Here is a 27,192-nt window from a genome sequence, read left to right on the forward strand (position 1 = left end):
GCATGACAAGGCAATTATGAGAGCTTTGTTTAAGCTTGCACAAAGGACTTGACTATGGCCTCATTCATTTTTAAGGATAAGCCATCGATCTGATTCCAATACGTACTAAAAGGTTGGATATGACAAAAAAATCATGTCCACTTTTATTAAGTATTTGGCCTATCATGAATATGCATTGAAAGCACAAAAAAAGGAAAATATGATGAATACAATTTTAATTGGCTTTCTTTGGCATCTCCAGGAAATAGAACGATAGATTTTTAGTGTACTACTATAGATTTCTGTACATTGATGTCATTTCCATGCTTCCATGCCATTCTTGGGAGAGAATAAGCGGTCCAGAAAATGAATGAATGACTCTAACACCATTTTCCTAACATTGTTCGATTGTCACTCAAGTGTGAAAATGAATTAACTACAGTTAAAATGTAAAGAAAAGCCATATTATTATTCTGCTAGAGATTTAAAAAAAATAAACAAAACAAAAACAAATCTCTAATGACTTAAGTGGCATCATTTTACCTGGAATTTAGGGGGTTTACCTGAATGAGGAAAAGGTGTGCCATTATTTCCACTTCTTTTAACATTTTTAAGCATCATTGGTGACTAGCAGACAAACAGGAATTCCAAATTAAAAGCTAAAACTCTTTTCATATTAAACAGTCACATGAAATGATATCAGACCTGTAACACCCCTTATTTTATGTGTGCACACCAACTAATTGACCTCACTTAATTTTTACATTCCCTGTAGTCTCCTGTATATGTATTTTTTTTATTGTTAAAGCTCACCAGGCAGCATTGCAAAATCTTTTTCCCCTTTTTTGCCTGTTTAATCTTGTAGTGGTAGCTAAACTATTTTGCATCTATGTAAAACACATAGAATCTATTACATACAGTATCTATACAGTAAATACATCATAATCTGGCCCTTCCTGTATTTGTGTTTGACTAAACACACTAGATAGAATTTACCTGTCAAGCATTCTTGCTCAACCTGTTTCCAAAGGAGCTGTAAAAAAAGTATATATATATTTGATGAAGCAAATCTAGTTGGATTTGTCTGAGACTTAAAATGAACAACATATTCACACTTTTCCCTAGAAGCTGTTTCATTTTATTCATTCATTTTCTGAACCACCTATCCTGCCAAGGGTCACGGGGGTGCTGGAGCCAATCCCAGCCAACAATGGGCAACCAGCGGGGAACACCCTGAACGCATTCACGCTTACGCTCATACCTAGGAGCAATTTAGAGTGTTCAACCACCCTACCATGCATTTTTTCGGGATGTGAGGGGGAAACAGAATTACCCGGAGTAAACCCACACAAACCCGGGAAGAACAGGCAAATTGCACGCAGTGGGATTGAACCCTCGACCCCAGATCTGTGAGGCCTGTGTTTCAATTTATATATACGTACTACATACACATCTCTTCATCCTTGGTTGTGATGATTTGTACTCTGAGATACACTCTAATTAGAGATCAAAACTGATGTTATCTTTAATCTGTAAACGTTTGATTTGTTTTAAGATTGATTGTAATCAAATATTTGTGATTATCTGTTTGTTTCATATGACACCAAGCAGTTTAATATTTCAATTAAAAATAGCAATAAACAAACAAAAAATGATTGAATTTAATTGGATTACTGTATACAAGCGGTGGGCTTTGTATTCATTGAGAACAAAAAGATTTCTCCTTGCAAAAGAAAACTATTTTTCAACATTCTAGTATAATAGTGCAATGGTCAGTTTGGATTTTATATTAATGTATGTATCTTTTCCTGGGCCAATTCAACTTTTGAGGGTAAAATAAAGTGAGTAATGTATGATGTGTATGACACACACACACTAATGTTTTCTTTTAGTTTGATTCTTAGAACAGGAAAGGGTGTAAACTGATGCAATCTTTGTCTGTTTACAAATGTGCATCCCCTGACACCAAATTTGGTCAAATGATTTAAGTTAATTGTCTGGGTGAAATGAACACAAAGTTGATTCTTATAAACACATGCTGACTCCAGTACATTACCAAGGAAAAGAAGGATAATTGAGCATGTTTGTGCTTATTTATTAAGCGGAATTATTAGACCTCCTGCTCTGTCATTTCCAGTAGTTGACACAGTTTTAAAATGCTCATAGAGTTTTATTTGTTTTGGTTGTTGCTGTCTATTTGTTTGCATGTATCAAAAAATGTGAAATGGAGGTGGAAAAAGACAGGCATGAAATGATTTATTCTCATAAGAGTTGCAGGGGGTGCTGTAGCCTATCCCAGCTGACTTTAGGCAGGATGCAGGAGACACCCTGAATTGGTGGCCAGCCAATCACAGGGCACGGAGGAAATGGACAACCATTCACGCTCAAATGCATACCTAGGGGCAATTTAGAGTGTCCAAGCAGTTTACCCTGAATGTTTTTGAAATGTGGGAGGAAAGTGGAGTACCCGGAGTAAATCCACACAAGTATGGAGAAAACATGCAAATTCCACGAAGCGGGACCGACCTGGAATCGAACCCAGGACCCTAGAACTGAACCGCTCATCCGTGCTATTACAGGGTGACCCAAAAAAGATGCGTAGCAATGGAAATATTTTCGAAACTGATGGGTACGCATCTTTTTGGGTTTGTGTGTCAAAGTTCATCGCATTCAAATGTCTTGTTTTCTTCTATTTGTAGGCTTATCAGATAAAGGAGCGGACTTCCCACCAGTGGAGACCTCTTGGACGTCAGCAACCGCATAAATAGAGGCTGCAGCCCAACGCCCACCTTACTCTCTCAACAAGCATCCACAAGTGTCCGTGCAAAGCCTCCCAGTTAACTTTGTTTTCATTTTTTTGTTCATTGTGCTTCTCGCATCCTGCTTAGTCTCGGATGTCATGGCCAGCTCACCACTACAGCTGCTCGGTTTCTTCCTGGCACTGATCGGCGTGGCCACCACAGTGACCGCTACCGTCATGGTGGAATGGAAGACGCATGGACACTCGCACCGCATCATTGAAGGACTGTGGATGACCTGCAGCGTCGGACACAGGACCACCTGCGAAGTTTATGATTCTCTCCTCAAACTATCAGGTAAGGCAGACGGACGCGTTTTTTTTAGATTTGAAAGTTTGACAGTATCGGCCAGAAAGTAACTCGAGCAAGTAATGACTTTGAGTAATGGCCACACATGAACATGAAAAGGCAATTCATTCATTTGGGACCACTCCCAGATCAGGTCCAGATAACCAGGGCAATTCTGCTGGTGAGCATCTTCCTGTCCACCGTGGGGTTGATGGTCACCACTATCGGAATGAAGTGCACCCGCTTTATGGAGGGCAAACCCAATGCCAAAGGTGCAGTGGCTAGGATTGGAGGGATTATGTTCATGGTTGCAGGTATGAATTCTAAATTAATATATACTGCTACTTGGAATTTCAGACACTTCAGCTCAGGATTTGTGAGGGAAACTTTTTCCATGTATTTTCCTGTTTTACGTTGGGTTTCATCTTGTATGATGCCACCATAGAATCATTCCCATAGCAACGTTTACAGTATTTCAAGTCAGGTGTATTTACAGTAAGTAGTCCTCATCTTTACAGGCACTCAATATTTTTTTTAAAAATCAATGCCATTTCATGCCATTTCCAATAAGATTAGAGTGGTAGACATTTTTGAATAGTTTGACTGATCTTAGAAGGTCACTGAGTATTGTGTTCTGTTGTATATATATATATATATATATATATATATATATATATATATATATATATATATATATATATATATATATATATATATATATATATATATATATATATATATATATATATATATATATATATATATATATATATATATATATATATATATATATATATATATATATATATATATATATATACACATACATATATATATATATATATATATATATATATATATATATATATATATATATATATATATATATATATATATATATATATATATATACTTAATCAGTGTACATATCACAACAGAACACAATACTCAGTGACCTTCTAAGATATATATATATATATATATATATATATATATATATATATATATATATATATATATATATATATATATATATATATATATATATATATAGTCGAATGCAAAAATTCAATTTTTCCCACTTATATATATTTATAAAAGATGTGTGCATCTTTGAAGTTTGTCTTTAAAGGAATAATCTTAAAATTCTTCCTATTTGTTGACTTATTTCCTAATTTTCACTGAGGCATTGAAGTTTGGCTGACTGGGAAAGACGGTTGGCAAGTTTTCACAGCATTTATTCTTGTGCAGGCATAATGAGTTTAATCATAACATCCTGGTATGTCAAGAAGATCATTTCCGACTTCCACCATGACCATCATCTCCACCGGTGAGTCCTCGATCACACTGACCAACACACACGCACACACACATCATACATTGCTTCCAAGAATCCCTCCTGAATAAAATCTGGTTTAAAATGGGGCATCACCTGTACTTATTATGCAGCTTTGAGTTTGGAACGGCAGTGTTTGTCAGCTGGGCTGGCGGCCTCCTCACAACATTTGGCGGAGCTTTCCTGATCTGTCAGAAGTGCTCAAGGTCATCTTCGACCAGGTCTATCAACTCTAATCGCCTCCTGCAAACCAACAAGTCCAACAGTAACTATGTTTAATCAGGAAAAAATTCAAATGATCTTGGCCATCGTCTCAAAACGACTCATACATGCTTTGCACTGATAATTTTTATTAATTGATAACAATTAATAATTATTATAATGTAGATTACAAATGAAAATATCATTTAAAGGTCCTGTCACCTAACAGAATGTGTTCAACTTCCCATTATGGTTTCCTAAATGAACTTTTTACTTGTATATTTTTGTTCTGTCTTTTGTTTTTGTGATTTCATTCTATGACAATGTTTGTGTACAGTATTTTATAACAAAAATAAAATTGTGTGTCCATACAGTTAGAGTTTAGTGACAGAGGAGTGTCATTTATTTGACAGGGAGTGGCAATTTCCGGAAAATATGTCCTTGCACAAAATTTGGCAATTAGTAGAGACATGAGACATGCATGTGGCAAAACATCAGATTGGACAGAGAGATTAGATGGTGCTGGGGGGCAAAGGGGTTTAGAGGTTTACTCATCAGCGGAAATGCGACAATCTAATCTCTAATGCAAAATATTTTTTTCTGTGAAGTTACATTCCTTGCTGGTACAAAAGAATGCAGTATCAAATCCAATAGCTGCTCCCATGTTGCTGTTTTTATTGATGTGGGTCTCTCAATTTTTTTTTTCCTGGACAATACTGAAATCTTAACAAATAGCGATTTATATAAGACAACAGCAACAATTGATAAAGCCAATTAGAACTCTTTTTTTCGGATTGCCATTATAATTTTGCAATGTCTCAACACTGGAATCATTTGCATAGAAGCATTTCAAGTGTCTTTAGTAGATGTGTTGGTGCCTCCCACATAGCATGCAAAGATGCCTCCAAGGAATGTTTTAAGTGTCTTGACCTTTCAACAATTGATGATGGAGAAATGAATTACTTTTTACATGAGTTGAGAAGAAGCTGTTATTTAAAGCAAATAATTCACTTAAATTATTTTTGAGTGCACTGTTATTGGTTCCACTGCATACTCAGTACTTGTTAGAATGATTAGGGTCGTGGGGGGTGCTGGAGCCTATCCCAGCTGACTTTGGGCCAGAGGCGCGGGACACCCTGAATTGGTGGCCAGCCAACCGCAGGACCAAATATTTTTTGTCTACTGAAAATAATGAAAGGCTAATATTTCAGTGGAAAAAAAGATTCTAAAAACGTCCAATTTATGAATCCATAATGATAATAATCCAATTAACTTTTATAAATGTCACTTTTGCTGTAAAGCGTTAAAGTCCTTAAGAGTCAACTCTTGAACAACTATCCACGGTAGTGATCACTCTCCCTGATAGAGTTAAAAAATACTCCAACAAAACTGCCCCAAAAGACATGAGTAGTAATGGAAAGACGCCTGTAGTTAGAAGATTCAGCAACTAGGTGGAGACTATTTACTTCAAATGAAAGAACTAAGAATAACCGAAGAAGTCTACAAGAGTAAGGTAAATAGTATGCGATAAAGGTGATTAAATGAATCAATGGTATGGATCTAAATTGCTCAACAGGATCATCTATATTGCAAATGTGAGTATTTATTTAATTAAATCCTGTGCTGTTTTGTTGGAGGGCACCGTTAAGATTCCTCGATGACCCCCAGTGGAGAAAGAGCAGCCTGTAATTGTTGTCTATTCATTTGAAGGAGGAGTCTCCGGAGCCGAATAGGGGGGCCCTAGCCCCAGCCCCAGCCCCGGCCCATACCCCAACCCATGCCCCGGACCCTGCCGCAGCTCCGGCCACAACACAAATGATCTTCCCCGGCTGATGCAGCTTTTAATCGTAAGATCCTCCAGCCCCAGCATGCTGCGTGACACCTCCGGAGTATTTAAATGGACACCAAATCGAGGTTGACATCCTTGTGTTGACTGACAGCCAGCCTCAGTCACTACTCCACTCTTCCCTCAGGATGGACGCCAACTTTTTAGCCGTCTTGTCCGCTGTCCTGCTCGCCTACGTCCCTCCGTCCGCGTCCTCCCTGGAGCCTTACGACCTGTTGTACGAGGAGGCGGTGCGGTCGTTCTACAGCGGCGATTACAGCGGCGTGGTGCGCTCCATGGAAGAGGCACTGGCCAGTTATGCCGGCGTGCGGCGTACCAGGGTCCGATGCCGGCTGAAGTGTCAAGACCAGAATCCGTTCGGGGACCCTGTTTCCGAATTACGCTTCTTCGATGTGGTGCTCCACAGAGCGGCGTGCATAGACGCCTGCATGGAGGAAAGCATCGGCGTGCAGTCGAGGCATATGATCAGCGAGGATGTGGTGCACGATTTCAATAGAAGGACCCCCTACAACTATCTCCAGCTGGCTTATCTCAAGGTAAGGACTGGTCTTTAGTGGGTGAGGGGGAGGGCGTGGAGGTGTTGTGGGGGGCTCTTGTGAATGGGCTGCATTGTTGTCCACTCAGCAGGGTTAGTTTGTGTCCCTGCGGTTTCCTCCTTCTCATCACAAGTTGCTGCTAGGCAACGTGATGGACAATGCAGTCAGCTGATTTACTACAGAGGTGGGAAATGGATTTACACATTTTAAAGTTTAAAATTAGGTTTATATTTTATAAAAAATCCCAGTCCATTTTCGACTTATACCTGATCCATTCTGCCCTTCACAGTCAGTAGTCTTACCTCAAGTGATTTATACTATACAATAAAATTCAACTGATAGTTGGTGACAATTTTTAGTATGAGTGGTTATCACGCCCGCCTTACAGTTCTGAGTTCGGGGGTTCCATCACAGGTCCGGACCTTCCAGTGGGGAGTTTGCATGGGTTTTCTCCAGGTTCCCCGGTTCCGTCCTACATTCCAAAAAACGTGCACGGTAGGCTGGTTCCAATTGGCTGGACAGCAATTCAGGGTGTTCCCCACCTGGTGCCCATAAGCAAGGATAGACTTTAGCAACCTCCGTGACCCTTTGGAGGATAAGTAGTACAGATATTAAATCAGGCAAATGGCTATAAAAGGGACTCATTGCTCTGATTTCCTTACAAAATGCTTAAAAACAATTAACAAAAATCAATAAACATATTTCATTGTTCACTCCCCCATTAGATTCCAATTGGATTAGTTAATCCCTCAGCTGCTGTTTCGATCTTGTCTCTAATACCAGTCCATAATGAAATGTTAACCTCAGATGTTCTGACCTTCCACTTTCCATATTGTCATCTATTTGGAGCTCAGATGAGACACTGGCGGTCTCCGCTCATGAAGAACTGTGAGCGAGTCATATGGCAGAGCTTGCCCAGTGATGACACATGGCTTCCATGATCACAAGATGTGGGGAAGTTGTTTGACACTGAGCCGTCTGTTTTGGACATTTCCCTTGAAATCAGCAGTCTAAACGGGTTCATTCCTAAAGTGCTAATCAATTACACATCCCCTTTCATCTGTTTTGACCATCTGAAATTCTCAAGAAGCAACCACAACACCCCTTAGGCTTATGTTTATAAAACATCCAGAGCGGGAAGCTGCGATACATTTTAAATCATAGCCAGGACTGTCAAAATGACTGCCAATGGACTACCAGGTGAGGAAATGCAAAGGCGGGTGGGCAGTCGGTCAGTGTGCACGTGCCGTCTTCATCTTCAACATGTTCAAATGTCATGTGCACATTTAGGCTTTCGTGTACTTTGGAGGCACTTGGTGTTTTTCAAAATAAATAAAATTCCTTCAGGGTTCGTCGTTCCGCCTTTGCACGTCTCGCGTCAGTACAATGCAGCCCTTTTGGGTCCGTTGGAAGGGGCTTCCACAGGCTCTGACTGTTCTGCTCCCTCAGTGCTGTGTACATCCTCGCCTCGCCCATCATTTAGTGCTCGCAAATATTTTATTTTCCTGTTGTGGTCTGTTTGCTTTTCTTTAAAATGAGTGGCAGGCTGTTGCTGTGACCGGGTTGTGACAGAGGTCTGTGGAACTGACCACAAAGGATCAAAGGGCCCGAGTCTCACAGCTACTGATTTTATCAACAGCTGCTGGGGTCTAAATCGAACACTGCTGTGTGTTGTTCGCAGTTTCATTCGATCCCAATGTATACTTACAAGATCATTCCATGGGTGAGAAACACAACTACTCAGAAATGATTGTTAAAAAAACGTTTTATCTTAAGCAACAAACCGAGAAATAATTCCAAGGTTGTGCCACATTCAAAAAACAAAATATGCGATATGCTCTGACTGCAATCTTGTTTTTCAAAACACAGGCTTTGATTTTTGAACAAGCTCATGCATAAGATCTCATTATATTGTGACTTTGTTGCTATGGTTTGGGAACTATTGATTGTACATCAATGTGGGTTTCTGATTATCGAAGTAGTACTCAAAACAGAATGTATAAATTGTGGAGAGCAGAATTAACCCAAAACCATCTGGCAGAATGGATGCATTTAACCTTCTGCGGTATTGTTTTTCCCCTAAAAAAAGGAATTAAATAGATAGCATTAATGTCTTATTTCTATCAAAGTACTGAGTGACTGAAGTACACAATGTATTCACATTTTTTGGCATGTGTTCCTGATCACAAGGTGGTTCTTGAGTTTTTGTTTTTTTAAACTGAAAACGCCAATGGGTCAGATGGTTGTTTTTCACCAAGCGGGTTTGATCTGTTTGCTCTATTTAATGGCTCGTAAAAGGGTTTAAGTGGTTGGTTAATTAACTGGGAGCCTGAAAGGAAAGGAACGCCATCTTAGATTACATCCGAAGGCCTCTCTGATTTGTACTTTACCCAGACAGCCAGACAGTCTGGTACTTGGCCATGCAAGAGGCTACTGCATGACTGGACTTGAGTGGGTGGCACACGTTAGGAATGTGTGTGCCTACTGCTGCACACCACACCGGTTTTCTTTATCCGCCTGCCACCTAATGAGTTATTGAAGAGGAATTGGTCTGTTGGGTTGATGAGTTGTAAGTAGTTCTGCCATTAGCTTCGGGAGGAGGACTAGGTTGGAATCAATGTCTCTTTTTAGAGCAATTCATATCTAAAGGGACTTGCAGACCTCCATGGAAGATCTTAACTTCCTGTAATTGAATGCCCAGAGCAGCTGGTCAAGCACCTTTTACATATACAGTGAAGTATATAAATATCTATGTGTGGGTGTGTCTATGTACACACAGATGTTCCTCTTGGGTTATTGCACTGCGTTCAAGGTAATAAACACTTTGGCATAAGACTGCTTGAGACGATTTGTACTAATCTAGTTTTTTTAATAACTTGGATGATTGGTTTGTTGTTTCTCATCAGTAGAAAGATAAAAATATTACAGACCGTCCTGTTACTCCTGAACATAACCTGTTTCTAACTTAGAAATATTCGCACAAGAAATACATGTTTGAAACTGTAGTCATAAAAACACAGTGCCAATAGATTGGGAAGCTTCTGTGAACAAAAATACTCCAACTCACAAAAGCACTCTAATTTCTCAGTATTTGGAATTGATGTTATCTGAGTTTGGACAGTTTTACTGTTGTCAGCATGTATGTAAATGGTCTAAGGAACTTCTACTTCATACATCATACAAGATTCTATCTGCTTGAATGTCAGTCATCTGTGTGGTCGAAAATGAAGCTGTAAATCATGCCTACGTTTGTCATGAGATGACAGCCAATCCATCAAGTACTGAGAGCATCTTGTTTTGTATTTTTGACCTCAAAACCTCCACTTCTATTGAAAATTCACCCTTAGGTTAGGTTTAAGGGGTTAGTCCATGTCTTTTCATAGACTATATATTTTGCTGGGATAAGTGACTATGTGCTTCAAATTATTATATGCATCCAAAAACCCAACCCTAAAAGCACCCACTGCTATAAATTATTATGTCATGTGATTTTGTAAGCGGCCTGTAATAGTAATTCCTTTTAGCTTTGTTGAACTCTTAGATTTCCAACTTTGACATGAACCCAGTGACCTTTTGATCTTTTCAGTTGATCCAAGTAGTATTTTCCTTTGGGGAAACAGGTAGCGTGACACCTTACTTGGGGGTCACGAGAGACTGCCACTGACCCGCCGCATTGTCTCCACATCTGCTTTACATCAACATCACATTGCCCCTAATGACATTTCTCGAAAAGGTTTGACCCCAGGAGCCATTGACAAAGTCTTATGTCCTTTTCTGGATTTCTGGAGACCATATCATCTTCAGCCAATTATAGACAGTCAAATCATGGCTCTAAAAATGTCTTTTATGGAGGTCCAATCAAAACACAGTAGCTTTTCCTGGTCAAGCTGCTTCAATGGAGTGTATAATGATGATCACATTTCCAAAGTAACCCCTTTAAAAGTAACTCCAGTACGGGGTTTTATATCTAATGGCCTCCAGATATGATGGGATACGTTAAAGTATGAACCTTCAATCATCAGGCTCCTGAGCCAAAGATTTATTGCAGCGAACACTCCAAACAGGTCAAATGGAATTTAATATATCAAGAAAAAAAGTGAAGTTGGCTCTGTTTGCTCTTTTTTTTTGACAAACTGAACTTATTAACAAAGTGAAAAGTGAGACAGACACTCAAGATGGAAAATCCTTGACAACTTTTAGGTCCAGTATGTCTTTTTTTTAAGTCCTAAACAAATGAATCATGATGTTGTTAGGAATATTTTCTGAAAGTATAGAGGCAATGGAAAAAAATCAGTATTGCAATATTTTTTTACACAAATAGATGTCGAATAGGGGCCGCAATATATTTTCCTGCCAGCCGCTATTGATTGGTCCCAAGTCCACAAGTTTGACACATTTGGAAATCACAATTTGTGCATTAAAAGGTCAGGTTCACCTTCCACAAACAGTTTATTCAAACTACTGTTTTTTAGAAAAGGAACAAAGATGTTTTCTTGGTATAACAAAGCCTTTTGTTACCCTTTAAATGCCTTTTACCCAGATGTTTGTTTGCAAAAACTGCAGCGGCCTTCCTACAAGTCATTTTTTATAGCCCGACCGTCTGAGGGTGTAACACAAGAGACCTCTGACTATAAAATTGTCTCTGTTAATTCCCTGAATTAAATGTAGATTGTCATTACCTCAGAAGAATTATGCACAAAATTGAACTCACATTTCTATCATTATTCTCCAATTGAGGATTTATGGAGAATGTGGTTTGATTTAATGCTTAATTGCCATCTGTGAGTAATACTGGGTATTGCGACAGGTTTGCCTTGCTTCACTGTTTTGGTCAACTCTATTTGCATGTTTACTTCAGAGTTGGACATGACATAGGAGGTCCTCGCAGCACGCCAACATTTTGGAGGAAAGAACTTCAGACATGATGACACTTAAGGGTGTCGGATTAGCCCTCATGGGTCCAGTAAAAGGGAAGACATCAGTCTTGTAAAGTATTTTCACTGGATAAATAATCATTGCGCACATGTTGCTATCCTAAACACTTGTGTGACATGGCCAAAGTTTGAGGCCTGTGTAGAGTTAGGTGACTGTCGGATATCAGATGTCTTGCTCTAGGAATAGAAAATGCCAGAGATTCCATTTTGCAAGGAGATCAGTATTTTGGATCTGTTTGATTTATTACATATAAAAAAGGGGGGTATTTTCAGCATCATTTTCTGCCTTTCATAATCTCTAAATAAACATTTACTAGCTCTAAATAGGAGTTAGTCAGCCCTGCAAATACCCTCATTTGCTTTGCTTTGTAGAAAAATCATTTTCTTAAAGCTGCTTTTTAGCTTTCAATCACAAACCATGTGTTTAAAACCTGTTTAGAAGCGAAATAATTCAACTATAGAATTAATCTACATTTTCAAATTACTATTTAAATCCTGTCATTGAGGCTAAGCCATCACCATCTGTTAAACATCATCAATATCTGCCATTCATTAGGTTAGGTTATTTATTTTTTTAGTGGTGGTTACACCATGTTTGAAGGCTTCTGATATCCCTCTTTGGTGCATCTATTTGAAAATTGCTGACCCAGAAGAGTCAACATTGCCCCCAGATCTTACAAATATAGCTGCTCCAAGTTTCACTGACGAAAAAGCTTCTCTTCAATCAAGTGAATATAGTGAACTAATTTCCAGTTTCTGTTGACCTTCTCATGAGATTCAACATTTTCTGTGCAGGAATTTTATAGTTGACGTAGTAAAAATGTGAAGAATCTAAATCTTTCTTCCTTTCATGCCTCTATACTAAGCTTTTACAAAGAAGGAGCTCTTTTTTTCTTTTAATAGTCTAAATAAACCTGCACATGGGTGCGTGAGTGGGTTCAGTTAATTATACAGTAGGTGTGAGCTTGTAGCACATGTTTGCTTTTGGGGGTCTTCTTGGCAGACTTTTAAATAAAACAAAGACTTTGTAAACTACGTAATACATTATACATAAACATAACTAGTTACGATTATGACTCCAATCCACTCTGCAGTTTTTTTGGGGGGGAGGAAGAACTTCTGTTACTAATTTCTAAAGGGCAACACCTACTTATTAAAGCCGTGCAATGCACTCACCTTGTGGGCTGGTTACCAGGCAACGGGAACACAAACAAAACTTGTATGGTTTACTAAATGTCCTCATCTGTGAGATATTTTATCATGGCTTGGTAAGGAATCAAGACCTTGTCATCAAATTAATATTTAATACACAAAACAGGAATTATTTCAATTTAATTGGTTTAACCACATGTACTATATTAGCTCTGTGTATTTTTTCAACCAGCATCTTGTGTGCTTTTCACACTTTTTTTTCTTTAATTCTTTTCTTTACGAAACTTCATGCTATAAGAAAAAAAAAGGAAAAAAAAACCCATGGAGGTCTTCACTCATCACAGCCAAAAATAACATGCTGCCGGGTGCTGTGTGGTTTTCTGTGATGTGCCCGTCTGTTGTACTTTCTTTCATGTTTTCCACTGTCTGCTTACTTTTACAGTACAGCTTGAGTGCGGGTTATGGTCAAGACATTCATGTTTTAATATGTCGTCATGTATGTTGAAGTCTTTCGTTTAGACTGTGCTGTAATGGGTCACAAGATTAGTGTCATTTCAATACGAGGAAGATCTTACTAGAGTTTTTAGAGCAACAAGGTAAATTAAAGTCAAATTTTTTGAAACAAACTCTGCGGTTGGATGCTGCCACTTAAGGAATGATATCATAACTTTTTGTCTTGTCGGCTCAGTGGGAGGCCGAAGGGAGGATATGAGATCAGCGGGAGTTTGATTTCATCCTTTTGTTTCTATAGAGCATGACAGCATTGTGCTGTTGCCCATCATACAACGATCCAGCTGTTTGTATTTTAATGGTGATGGTCTTTTTCTTTTTTTTTTTTTTTTTTAAGGAGTGCTTTGTTTTTGATAAGTCTGGTGATGTTTTTCCTCACCATATTGTTGGGGATTTCCTCTGGCCTTGGAGTCTTCCTGTTATCAGAGCTGTGACTCAGTGAATGAAAAGATTTTTCCGCTGAAGCACCCCCGCTCTGATTACTACATTTTATTGATTTTGGCAAAAATAGTAGGAAAGCTGCATTAAGATGTATTGAGTAGTTTTTTTCCCCACCTGTAATTTCAAACAGTTGTGGAGTCACTTAGGTGCTAAAGCATTTCGAAGTAATGACATAAGGATATACTTGGCAATGAAAATGCTGAATGACAAAGAGGGAGATGCTGTGAAAGACCTTTTTTCAAACCCCTTGAGAGACCATATGGAAATGCTCTTCTAACATTAGAACCGAACATTCAATCAACACTGGCTGAATCATAATAATTATAGTTGCATTAGTTGTTAGTCTTAGGTAGAATGCGACAAATACCAGATCAGGGAATGATTGGCTCCTGTGAAATATAATATATTCCAGCTGATGTGAACTGACATAGTTCTAATTGTCCCTTTGTGGTGTTGTAAAATCTGAACAACAGCCTAAATCTTTGGCCATTTTCCTTGAAATAGTTGAACTAAAAATCAAGAACCCAGCCCTTTGTCGTTTCACCTATCCTTTGGGTGTAATTACAGCAATGAAAGGGCAACAGTTGTCTCAATTATGTCACACCCAAAAGCTCTCCAGAAGTAATTAACATGAGCAGGCGATTGATTGAAATACAGGCGGCGACTTGGGCTCAGGGGCCTGTTGTTAGACAGCTGGGTGTGGTGAACTTTGGCCTTGTTGCTTGCACCTTTGTTAACTTTTGTCATTTTCTTCCTGGAACAAGTCTGAATAGTTTGAGTAAAAATGCATCTTGGTTGTAAGATAACAACCTTAATACACTCACATCTCTGACGTTTACACTCATTAAATAGTAAGGAAATATTGACTGGAGTTTTATAGTGCAGTGGATGAAGTTCTCTGTGACAACATGGACAATACAGCTGTTCACAAGATTAAGAATTTTAGGACCCAATGACTCAGGTTTTGAATCTTGCCCAAGTTTTTCCAAGATATGTTCCTTTCTTCATTTTTCAAAGACACCATACATTGGGAAAGAGGTATTTAGTTTAAGCTGTGTTTCTTTCCAGGCTTAATTACATCCACATTTGCACAATGAGGAAGAAACCAGTTTGTGATAGTTCTGCGAACCACGCAGTCGTGATTTTAGTGGCAGCTGGCATCCGTTCCTGCCAATGTCACAGCCTTGACTTTAAATGGTGCAAAGTGTCAGAGCTCCCAGACTGTGCATTTTCAGAATTCTTGGATAAGCAGATACTTACAACAGACCACATACCGTTGTTTGTGTTGTGTTATTTGGCACACGAGAAGAAGGATAGTGGTGCAATATCACTCGGGTTTGTGGCCAATTCCAGGCCAAAATTCAACAACATCTGCACTGTTGTTCGTACGCCAAACCTCATCATTATTTGTTAGTCTCATGCTGTCGGAAACCGAGAGACACTTTTACGTCCCGGGAGAAGCACATTCAGATGCATGTATACTAAATACAAAAAAAAACAAAAAAAAACATACTTACAATTCCTTTAGTGCTGGTGCAGGTGGGATACGTCTACAACCAATATCTAAGCATGTGTCCTGTGACCCACACACATCATTTCCTGCTTCTTTACCACTCAAGTTGATCTCACTCTGACTCCTGTATAACCTCAATAACAGAGCTCAGCATATGTTTTCATTTCCCAAACAGCTCTAAAGAGACGATGGACGTTATTTTAAACGTATATAGTAGAATGGTTTTATTGCCTTTGGCCCTGCATGACCGCAGGAGAAACTATTGCCAGGTGGCTCATTTTTGCCATGCTTGCTGAGGCAAGCTAATGGATATCTCTGTCTTTACAAAATGTTTAACTTTTGGCTGATGTGAAGCCATGAAGTTCTTGTCAGTCTGTTACTGGAAGAAACGGCATTCGCAGAAACGTTTATTCCACACGGAGTCAGCTGTGAATAAGTAGTGGTTTTGAGGTTAAGGCCGTGTTGGGATGAATCATGTACTATTGTGTCTTCACTCTGCAGGCAGTTCCGTATGCCAGAAGACATACTTTGGTCTTAAATAGCTCTCTTTTTTTCAATTTCATGGATCGCTAAGAATAAATGGAAAGTAGCAAAGCATACAGAGGCAAAATAGCCATTCATTGAAACAATTGCATTTTATTCATTTCATTTAAGACTATTTTTGGACATCTAGTGACAGGGTCAAAAGGTCACTGACTTTGTTGTTCTTGTTATTGTTGAAAACACCAAGTAGAATTGCTATTCCTTTGTTATTTGTGGACCGATTGGAATGAAATTTGGTAGAAAGTATACACAGTTATTTTATTTGCCAATGAGCAGATTAAAACACTGAATTTTACATCAAACATATGCCCCCAAAATAAACTCTTGCATGGATGTAGGCCTTTGATTACATCATTTTTTTAAATTTTATTTTATTATAACCCAGGGATCCCTTCCTCCACTTGTAGAACTTACTGCACGTGACTGCTAAAATGGCTAAAGTGTGTAATGTCAACAAAGTCGAGCATGCAGACTCGCGCCATCATGAGCCCCTCACTGGGTGGCCTTGCACGATTGACTGCATAAGGATAGGCTTTGAAAGAGTTCATCATCAATGACGCAAACATTGTCAGGATTCAGGCTGCATTCTCATTCCACTCTTGCTGACACCATCACACCAGAAGGAAATCCAAATCTGGATTTCATCTTTTTGGTTTATAGTAGTTCAGTTTTTAGCCCAATTCTCATCTTATATTCTGTTTCTAAAAGCACACAACGTAAGACTACCAAGGATTCAGAGAATAAGCTCAGTCCAATTGGATTTCATTTATTATTTGGCAGTGTGGCAAACTGTTTCAGACTTCCAACATTAGAAATGTGAGCTTTACACTTGTGACAAAGAACAGTGGGCAGGTGTGAAGTGAAGCCATATTCTATAAGACATATGGAGTGTATTATCCTGACAGGTCTGAGTTTCTTTGACAGTGAGGGAGACTTTATCGTATATTTTTTTCATAAAATGTTTCACGTGTTGAGATGATACAGGTTCAATTATCTGAAGCAAGCTGTTTTTTTTGTAACTCCAAGTCCTATCAGTATTCATACAGACACTATTGGTGCCTAGTCTTCGAGTTGTTTGGAGAATGTAGAAGTATTTTGGGTGCTGAGATGGCTCAGTGAAGGATAACCTCCGGCACTATCATAACCCATGCAAGCCACCCTTCATCGGGCAAATACGCACACATGCATTCCTTTCTTGTCTGAAACCTTCTAGGAAATATCCATTAGAAAAAAAGATAGGCATGTAGACAAGATGGGGAATATATAAAGTGATATCTTTAATGTAATTAAGTCAAATGACAGTTTTACCACGTTTCTCAGATAATTTGAATGAAAATAATGAAACTAACGGGCGACAGTTGGCTCGTTGTAGATATGTGACAGTTTAAATGGGTTTGACCACATAACGGAGTTGGCCCAAGTGTATGTGTGAGTGGGACTGAATTCCAGTTATCCTGCTGTGTGTCAAAGATGCTACATCTGTGTAATGTGACAGCAACAACAGGAGTCATTCATGTTCATAAAAGGAGCAGACTCGCTTTTAGAGGCCTCTGAATCAAGCTAAAACCAAACTAATCTTAACCTGTTTTGCTACTTAGTAGGATTCTAAAACTACTATCCATGTTGGCATTCTGACCATTCCTTTAAACACAGTCAAGTAATCTCTTAGAAACTTAAGGTAATCTTTTGAGACTTGTTTGGCCAAGTTTTCAGATTTTGATAATACTCTTGCTTGCATTTAATTCAATCCCATAAACTCAGCCGTTCTTTTTACATGGAAATAATCTCATTTTGGTTTCACTTTTCTTAATTATCTTTAGCATCTTATTTGAAAATTCAACCATTTCTTTTATACATTTTTGCATCTTATTGAGATTGGTTGAGATTGAATTTATATATAAAAGTATTTTTTGTGAGCAGACCCGGATACATTTTCAGGAATTAATTTTATAGGTACATGTTGCAAATTAAATGTGAACCAAATGAATCTGCTTTCAAACTATACTTAGCTCATTTGCATTTCATTCATTTTCTATGTTGGAATGGTAGAGAAGCTCAAGATATCCTATGTTCGTGTCAACAGGATTTTGACGTTTTCCTCAATTCCCACATTGCATTGGTTTATGTTCTCATTAGATTTTGGCGTCAGACCGTGTGGGGGAGAATGATGTCAGTTCATACAGAGTACAATCCTGCTTAACTCTGATCTGACAGTAGATGATCTAGAACTGCATACCAGTCAGATGTCATTGAACATATCCTACAAATGTGGTTGCATTTTTATATCAAATGCCACTGTATTTTAATTTGTTATGGCATTTTTGGTTCTTTACTATACTAATATAAACAACATTACATTTTTAGCATTGAAGAATAGTGACTTTGTCTTATTTATGTTCTGTTATCTATTTGTACATCCATTCCCCGCTCATTAAAGATACCAAACATTAGATTGCCCAATAGTTTATTATATAAGTTAATTAAGTGAATGTAAAGGCCAATTATAAAATAACAATGGATTCATTCCCTAATTACATGGAAATAAGCAAAATAATTTAATTTACTAGTGAACTAACCTTAATGTTTTAAAGGGCAAACTCAAAAGTAATGAAAAATAAGCAACATTGCATATTTGACATTGTTTTATTAGTGGTTTTGAGAGATTACCATGCAAAAGATTGGTGTGTCTGTGGATCATCTCAATTATTTTGCTTGACTTTTTGTTTCTTTAAGTCCATATTCTCCAGAATGTTCAGCACTAAGTGTTATACCCCCTGTATTCTTTTGAGCCCCTTGTCTCGGAGTGGGGGGTGGAGAACCTGCCTGTAGCTGCACACACAAACACACCGTTGTGTTCAGGTCTAACCCCAAAATGGAAGACAAATAAGTGTCTTGCTTGAGGCTGCACAGGATGCAGGTGAAGCTTAAAAAAAAGATCAGTTGCATGGCAGCTCTTATTTAAAAAAAAAAACTTTATTAAATCGTGTCAATTGTATCTCAAAGCAAAAGTTCCACAAAACTTCAATCAGCAGCAATTTTTGCCTCCCAATGCAAATATTTATTCTGAATTAAAAAAAAAAATCAGCCAGACACAACTAGAGTAATATCCCATGTTTCCACTCTATCTTGATTTTACAGAAACTCAGCTAGAGGTTTGTTTCCACCCGACATTAAATGTGTATATACCTCACTCAGTAAACACAATTAATTTTATCCCGACTGTGTAAAGATAATGTCAAACAACCTTCGACGCAACACTAAACCAGACCAATTAACACATTTTACCTTTCTCCCTGCTATGTGTGGGTAAGTGGGGGCTTCCCGGGGTGAGAACTGGGACTGGATGAATGCTGGCATTGTCTGCACATGGATTGCCCCACACCAACACATTCACTCTAACCTTTCAGTCCTTATTGTGTGCATTTGTATTCTTATGAATTAGCAGTTACACACCAGCTCAAGCTGGTATGGCTAGTGGAAAGGCTTAGTAAGTCCACACTCATATGAGACCTTTGACCTCCAAATGTTGGCCCCAAAGCAAAGCCTACTTTTAGGAAGTCCCCACATCTTGACTAGTGCTTTTGGGAGAAATAAAACACGTGACTTGGTTTCCTGTTATCTCCCTGGATGTTAACATTTATGCCTTTTTCTTGTACTATTCCGAAGCTAAATATAAATGTTAAGATAATAAAATGTCAACTATACGTGATCGTTGTTTATTCTCCAACGAGACTAATATATTTGCATTATATTTCGCAAAGGAGTTTTGGCGGGCTTGGGAGTGGATGTGAATTTTTATGTTAGCATTTGAAGAGTTTCCTGTTTGGAAATATTTGTGTTTTTTTTTTTTTTAGTATGCAGCCTATCCCTCTTCTGTATACACCTTTGACAAATACATGTAAAGCAACGTGAGTGAGAGAGACAGCACAACTGTGTGCCAAAGTTTTCATTTCCATTCCAAAAACAGACACCTTCACGTGAAAGGAAGCAGTTGTGGATCAGCAAATAGTCGCGTTAAAATAAGACGCCAGGCTGACCGGTACCGTTTTTAGTTCTTGGGAGAAAAAAAAGTGTCTGTTACTGTTTTCCAAGAGAGAATGAATGTGATTGGGATGGCGAGGGGAGGAAAACATTACAGTCTATTTTCCACCATGTCTGCATGGCTTTAAACATTCACACACCTTTTTGAGGTTTCTAACACAAAGCGGCTCTTTAAGGTCTTCAACCTGCCCAGGAAGTCTAGTCAGACATGGTAAAGACGGATGCTTGGCTTGGGGCACAGTAGCTAATGGGGTGTCAGTTTGCTTTGGGAAAAAGGAACATTTTCTCCCAGAGTGTGAACCCCTTTGCTGCTTTAAGAAGCTGTCACGGGAGATGGAAAGGAAGCAGCCATTTCCCCTTTATATGATGTCAGCTACAAGAAAGACATGGCTACAGATGCTGAAAAAAATCTCCTTTATTAAGCTGGCTCCCTCACTGCATATTGCCTTTTAATGGATGTGAACTAATAAATGTGCTCAAGTACATTAAATGAACCCAAGTGTTGACCAACCGATTATACTGTTCTTGGAAAAGAGGCTGAAGAACAATTATTCGAGATTCTGAGTCACACAGTGTCCTTGCCAATGTTGTTGTAATTGTTAAATGTGGAGAAGGCCAGGTTTTCAAGTTATAAAATGCCAAATGAATCCCAGCCTGAATTTGAGGGCTTTACTTTAGCATGCTTGGACAAAAAAAAATGATGTCCTTGCACAACTGCAGGAATGCATTTGTACCCAAAAGTCTTCATCCATCATTGCAACACTGGGGAATGTTTTTTGGATAATTATGCCTCTTCACGGGATCCCCATCACACTGTACAATTAGGTTAGGGTTTTTTTTAATTACAAAAAAAGTGACCTGCATAGCATTTGAGTTACGTGTGCTTGTATGAGGATGGATTCCATTATTTTTTACTGAATCAACAAACATTAAAACCTAAAAATATTGATGTTTTTATACAGTACATAGACAGACTTTGTAATAGTTTGCTCCTAGGTACAACTAGGTACAATTTGATCCGTCTATTCATCCAGTACCGTTTCCCATTCAATAAATATTGGCATATATTTACATTTTCATTATTATTGGCCTTAAATGCCCCCGCAATGGAATTTAGGTTAAATTATAATAGCGTGTGCTCTTTCTGCCTCAATTTTGCCATCATGTACAGGAGAAATACATGCTGAAACAGATTCAGTCCAGGTGACTGAGTTAACAATTTCGCAACATTCAATTTCTTTTCTTCATTGGATGGCTTTTGCTTTGGGCCAATAATTATCTGATCTTTGTAACACTTTTTCAGCGACCTAAAGGCAATTAAAAGCTCTCCTGTAAACTGTAACGCAATACCGTTATAGAAATTAAGTTATTATACCAGTAATCATACTATAAGCATTTAGGGAAATACAGGAGGATTAAGTAATGTTTAAGCCATACTATTAAGGCAGAATTTTATGATTATCTTATATATATTATGTGTGCACACTCAGTTCTTTTCCCCTTTAAAAAAAAACAGCAGTTACAGACTTATCACCTTGGTGTGACTGTTGTCTGGCACATTGGCCATGAGACAGCCGACAGCCCACGTCAAAGAAAGGTTTGAACCAATGATGGAAGCAGCGTGGGCTAGTCACGCCTCGTGTCTTCCCGAGCTAATGAAAGAGGCTTTCTCGTGGCGACAGCGGTGAGGCCTTTTCCAGAAATTCCTTAGGCATGACCTTATTGGGGGAACACTGTGGCCTAGGGTGGGGACAAGACATACAGAAAGAGGCCACTGTGTAAAGCTGTCAGTAGTAATAGAGAGATTAAAGAAATGGGAGGTTTGATGGGAGGAGGACACGTGGGCATGCAGCCATGACCTCACCAATGGCAATTTGGAAGGCTTTTCTTCCATTCTTTGTGTACATGATAGATAGTGTTTTAGCATATTTTTCAAAAATGGCATGGCAAGTTGATTGTTTGACTCTTGGCTTATGTCAATTTGCACTGACAGTTAAAGTTGTGTTTGGAAAAATGGATCATCTTGACAGAAGTAGTTAAAGTGTATGTTTGGGTGTCGTAGTTCCAACATGCTAAATCAAACAGGAGCTATTTTCCATTCTTCAAGGAATGTTCCATGAATCACCAAAGTTCTCAGTAGAAAGACAGTGGAGGATTCAGCAGCCATTTCAGAAAATGTTCCTTTAGCATGACATGTCGCTGCCAAATACTACTGCCAAGCATAGCTGCTACTGTACTGTTCTGTCACAGATTCAATGGGGTATGTGAAGCGTGAATTAATGATTTATGTTGGACTTGGTTTGTATGTGCTTTGTAAACCAGTCAAAACAATCCAAGTTGGAGTTGGCTTTAAACTAAATCAATGTTTTAATTAGTCTTGCACTTTCTGTAACTGAGAGGATGAAAACAGATTTCACAAGGACTATTTTAAAGCCGCATTGCTTCCCAGAGATATGAAGTGGAAATGCTCCTTTGTGGGGGAGTTGGTGGGATCCGGGGCAATTTTTAACGCTTTTATCGATCCTAATCTCTCCCGTTAAGATTCTTCTTCCTGAAAAATTTCCTTGGAAAAGAAATTAAAATGTTTTACTCGCTTCTGCAACATTGTCTTTGCCACTTCCCAGTCTAGTCATTAAAAAAAATACATTTTTTCTTTAGATTTATGCAAGTCTATACAGTGAATGGTAGTCAATGTCAAGTTATCAGTACAAAAGAAATAGAATCACATTATTTCTCTTTTGATTCACATATTTGACCCATTTACTCTTTAGCCGTATTATAAATAAGCCTTTTCAAAGTTAAATTCACTCTTGTAACCATATAAATTGTCAGATTGAGGTCCTCTCAGGACTCGGATATTAAAAGTGACTAAACATTGTTTAGCGCTGCATGGGAAAGAATGTTGTTGTACTATTAGGCATGTGCTTCTTTACTAATGACGCCCAATAGGCATCTATTGAGGATCAAGGCAGGAACTAGTGTCTATTAAGTCAGCCCGTTCTACCTGGGTTTGGTCAATAGTCCCTCGTCGGGCCACTTTGAATTGGTAATTGATACTGCGTCAAAAGTACAGCCGTCATGGCTTTCTATAGTCTTCTCAGTAAGCAACACCCTTAAGGCGGTAACTGATTCCAAGCATGGGTGAGGTACTGAAATCATGTCTACATGAACTCATTTATTTTAGTCATCCTAGGTTGTAAGACAATGAGTCTGATGTTGGCCTCTGGATATTGACTTCTCTGTATTAAGCGGGACAATCAGATAAGGCTGCACTATGCTAATGTGTTTAGACCTGTCTTAGAATGTTAGAGATACTCTTGAAGAGAAAATGTGACATGCTCTCATCTTCACATATGATTTACTGTGGCTACTATAAACTTTAAAGGTTCTCATCAAAAAAGGAAATCATTATTCGTTTTTGTAGGTTTTTTTTTTATCATTTAGTAGTTGGAAGCAGCAACCATGTTTAGGTTTGGCATCATTACTTTGTCTACATCAAGAGTTGTATTGTAATAACTGCATGGAAGTCCAGCACTTCTTGACACCCATTTTGCCCTTTTGGAAAATACATGTTCCATATTTAGAGTCCATCATAGAAAATAATAATCACATCATGTGACATTTGTTCCAAGACTTGCACTCACGCCTTGGTATTGAAAGAAAGGTAATATGTTTGACATTGAAACTTAGTACTTTACAGACTTGTTTGTCGAGCACATCCCACATCACATTGATTAAAGGCCAACCAAAGCTCCCAATTACTTACTTTGCACTGAGCTCAGCTGTCAGATAAAAGTTTGAGGAAATATGTCATCCAAATTTAGGTTTGCATCTGTCAACATTCTATAGGAGTTACTACATAAGTGCTTCTCCTATGCAGCCAAACAGTTAACATGGCTGTTTTGTATGTAGTAGAGCCTGCTTCTGTCTGTCTTGAGGCATTTAGTGTCCTTCCATAGGGCTTTGCATGAAATGATAACAATATAATCTGTGATCTGTATGTAACCATGAATGAAATATATAAATACAAACTCTCGTTTCCCGGGCAGAAATGCCAAATTATTAAAAACTTGTTCTATTTGTGCAAAATCTTTGATGCAAAAGTTTTTTTTTTTATCTTATGTGTTTGTAATAGTGATTCAAATTGGAAAAAATGTCACCGTGACACACACTTGTTAAAACACAACTTGGTCTGCTTGGAAAAAAATGATTTCAAGTTTGGCACATGATAAATGAACATTTTTCAAATTCTTAACAGACAAAAGCCTGCTTCAAGTTCAATTAAAGTGATTGCATTCAAACCAGGGGGATTTTTTATTCATCGGAGCATATTTCTTCTTGGCTGTGAATAGATGTTTTTGCACAACTACCAAAAAAAAAAAAGGATTTCTTGACGCATTGACCCATTTGCTTTAGAACTGTCATGGTTTCTTATGATAATACAATAAGTTGACAATATGTCACTCTTATTGTTGCAATGAAAGAGTCGTATCTCTGAAATTTGAATGACCTTTCGTACTTTTTTGTCCTCTAGCTGAAGCAACCCGACAAAGCGGCGGCTGCTGCTCATACCTACTTTCAAGCCAATCCAGAACATGTGGAGATGAGTGAGAATCTGGAGCAGTACAAAGATCAAGAGGGTGTCAATGAGCATCACTTTGTCGACCAAGAAGCTCGACCTCACCAGGTAAGCAAGAAGATATTTGGATGTGATGATGCCATTATTTATTACCAACTTCAAAATATTATCTGTCAGAAATACAAACCTCTTTAGTTTTAATTCACTAAACTCCAAAATGTATTATTAATACTTACTTCAAAGACAGACTATTACATAGGAGGTGCCTTTTATGATAAAATGGCATTATCATTTTGGGGAAAAAAATGCATTTTCAGCCCCATTCATCCAGTTACTCCCTCACCTAAATATACAGACGCAAACAATATCATATTAGGACTTTCACAATCTTCATCAGACTATTTCTCGAATGCTATGTTCGGATCGTGGCTTGAAGTGACCCTAACTGGATATTTTTGGCTTACTTTTTCCACTCCCGGTTTCTTCTTTGGCTCAGCACTACTACTACTATTTTTGTTTATACTGGCAACATCTGGCAAAAGTGTAATAGTTGATTTACCTCGTTTCTGAGCCTAAGAAAAAAAATATACTCTGTTTCATAAACTGCACGTCTTGTAATTTTACTCTCAATGTCTTCATGACTACAAAAACTGCAGGAAACCCAACTTTCTGTTGTTTATTGGTACACCTTCATCCAGCAAATTTGGAGGTTTTCTGCAGTAGTCTTTTTAAGTGTAAACCTAAGGACTCCAAACTAACATGAGTAGAGCTGAGCCAAGACAAGTCAATACCGAGCAGTCGAAAAGAAATGCAATTTCAGTTTGTGGCTACTAATCTCATCCCATTCCTCTTACTGGGGCACTTTACTATCTATTACCAGGATTCCTGACCATTATTGTTCTTTGCCTAAGTTGAAAAGTAGTCAATTTACGGAGCGGTCTTTATGTTAGTGTCCAATGTTCAGTGATTGAAAGCTCTTTTCACGCTGTTTGTGGTTGGTTGAAAATTGTTCACCCTCTTTTACCCCTGTCTCAGGTGTCACTTCTCATATTTTCTCCATCACACTCCTTAGAGTTCCTACTTCCACCCCACATGGAACAAACCTCACCACTCAGCAATCTGTCATTCATAGTAGGCTACCGTAACACAATATCTTGCTTTTAATCCACTTTATTCTAAAATTCACCTTGCAGTGCCAGTGTAAACACATTTTCCCTGCGCCATTAGATTAATGGTATGTTATTAGTTTCTATTTCAAACACTGTATGTTATCAATTTCTGTCTGCTTTGGCTTACTTTCCCCAAACTTTATTTGGAATTTAATCAATCAAAGAGATTTTTTTTTTAAGCTCTAGGTGTAGGTCAACACGTAAAGTTGGCCATATGCACAGAATTAAAATGGACTCATTTCCACAGAGCTCCTTTAATGCAGCCATGAACTTGTACGAGCAAGAAGACTATGTTGGGGCCAGCCTTCTGTTCGAGGAAGCTCTGTTGGAGTACTACAAAGCAGACGTGGAGTGCCGAGCGCTGTGTCAAGGCCCACAGCGGTTTGAAGGCTACGATCACATTCGCTACCGTTACAGCCTCTATGAAATCATTTCAGGTAAGAACTCATCTGTGGACAAGAAGCAACTGTTTAAATCTTTAACATAGACTGACATAACATCTGTCACAGATCTTTAGTTGTCTGCTATTGTGTATACGGCCATTGGTGACATTCAGCTGGGATTTTTCTGCAGTATCAAACCAAAACTCAAATAACTAGATAATGTAAATCTAAGTTCTGTGATATTGTAATGTTTTGAGCATAGACAGACAGGTTTGAACACATAGCACTGTTTTTTTTTTGTGCTTTGGTAAGCAGTTTCTAATGCGATGACTCTGATGAGTCCTCATTTGACTAACATGAAAGCAATGATACAGTTGAGTTTCAAGTATTTTTTTTTATGAAGCTATCGTGACTGCTCTGTTTGAGCTAGGCTTTGTTATGCTGAAAGAGCCCGGGGAGGCTCAGACGAGGCCAAACAACTCTCTTTGTGCTCAGTAGGTGATCAAATCTGCCTGGCAGTGACTTTTTTTGCTCAGGATATCGCTTGGCATTGAGTCAAAGGGCTGAAAGACAGTAATGTGATCTAACTCCATTGTACACCACACTATATTAACATAGTGAAAAGGATTTTAAATGTTCACGTTAAGTCATTTTGGATTGGAAAATACACACTAACTGACCACAACATGAAATACTTCTCCAAATTTGATCCTTGTCTGTTATTTTTGGTCATCTTTGAGAGAAAAATTGTAGAAACAACCCTCAATTCAAAGTGATGCAGTTCAATTTTTTTTGAAAAATATTGTTAAATCAATCATTTTGTTTAGTTTTTAACCGAGAATGTATTTTCTTGGTAAAAGCAGAATTGTTATTGTTTCTTTTTGACTATGTAAATGTTTGATTATTCCTCTTTAGGGAGGTTTACATTACAGTGTTAAAAGTT

At 38.2% G+C, this 27,192-nt stretch overlaps 2 protein-coding genes across 6 annotated transcripts in view; both read left to right on the forward strand.

Annotated features, from left to right (window-relative positions):
* The first annotated feature begins 2,759 nt into the window (after nt 1-2,759).
* Nucleotides 2,760-4,979, forward strand: LOC144196993 (claudin-19). The gene is made up of 4 exons (XM_077717520.1): nt 2,760-3,074; nt 3,215-3,379; nt 4,317-4,395; nt 4,515-4,979. Exons 1-4 carry the CDS (start codon nt 2,879-2,881, stop codon nt 4,678-4,680), a joined length of 606 nt encoding a protein of 201 aa, XP_077573646.1. The 5' UTR covers nt 2,760-2,878; the 3' UTR covers nt 4,681-4,979.
* Nucleotides 4,980-5,703: 724 nt separating this feature from the next.
* p3h2 (prolyl 3-hydroxylase 2) overlaps nt 5,704-27,192 on the forward strand; it is a 35,366-nt gene continuing 13,877 nt past the window's right edge. For 3 of the 5 annotated variants that reach the window (XR_013326448.1, XR_013326447.1, XM_077717510.1), the window contains exons 1-4: nt 5,704-6,197; nt 6,313-6,984; nt 24,653-24,805; nt 26,114-26,303. Coding sequence is in view for 3 of the 5 variants with exons in the window: in XM_077717510.1 (XP_077573636.1) it covers nt 6,577-6,984; nt 24,653-24,805; nt 26,114-26,303 (751 nt within the window). In the remaining 2 variants the exon portion in view is untranslated. Of the gene's footprint in view, nt 6,198-6,312; nt 6,985-24,652; nt 24,806-26,113; nt 26,304-27,192 lie in introns of those variants that run through there. The other 2 variants (XM_077717511.1, XM_077717512.1) reach the window with 2 other exon arrangements.

This window comes from Stigmatopora nigra, chromosome 5 (assembly GCF_051989575.1).
Source record: "Stigmatopora nigra isolate UIUO_SnigA chromosome 5, RoL_Snig_1.1, whole genome shotgun sequence".
Lineage (NCBI taxonomy): Eukaryota > Metazoa > Chordata > Actinopteri > Syngnathiformes > Syngnathidae > Stigmatopora > Stigmatopora nigra.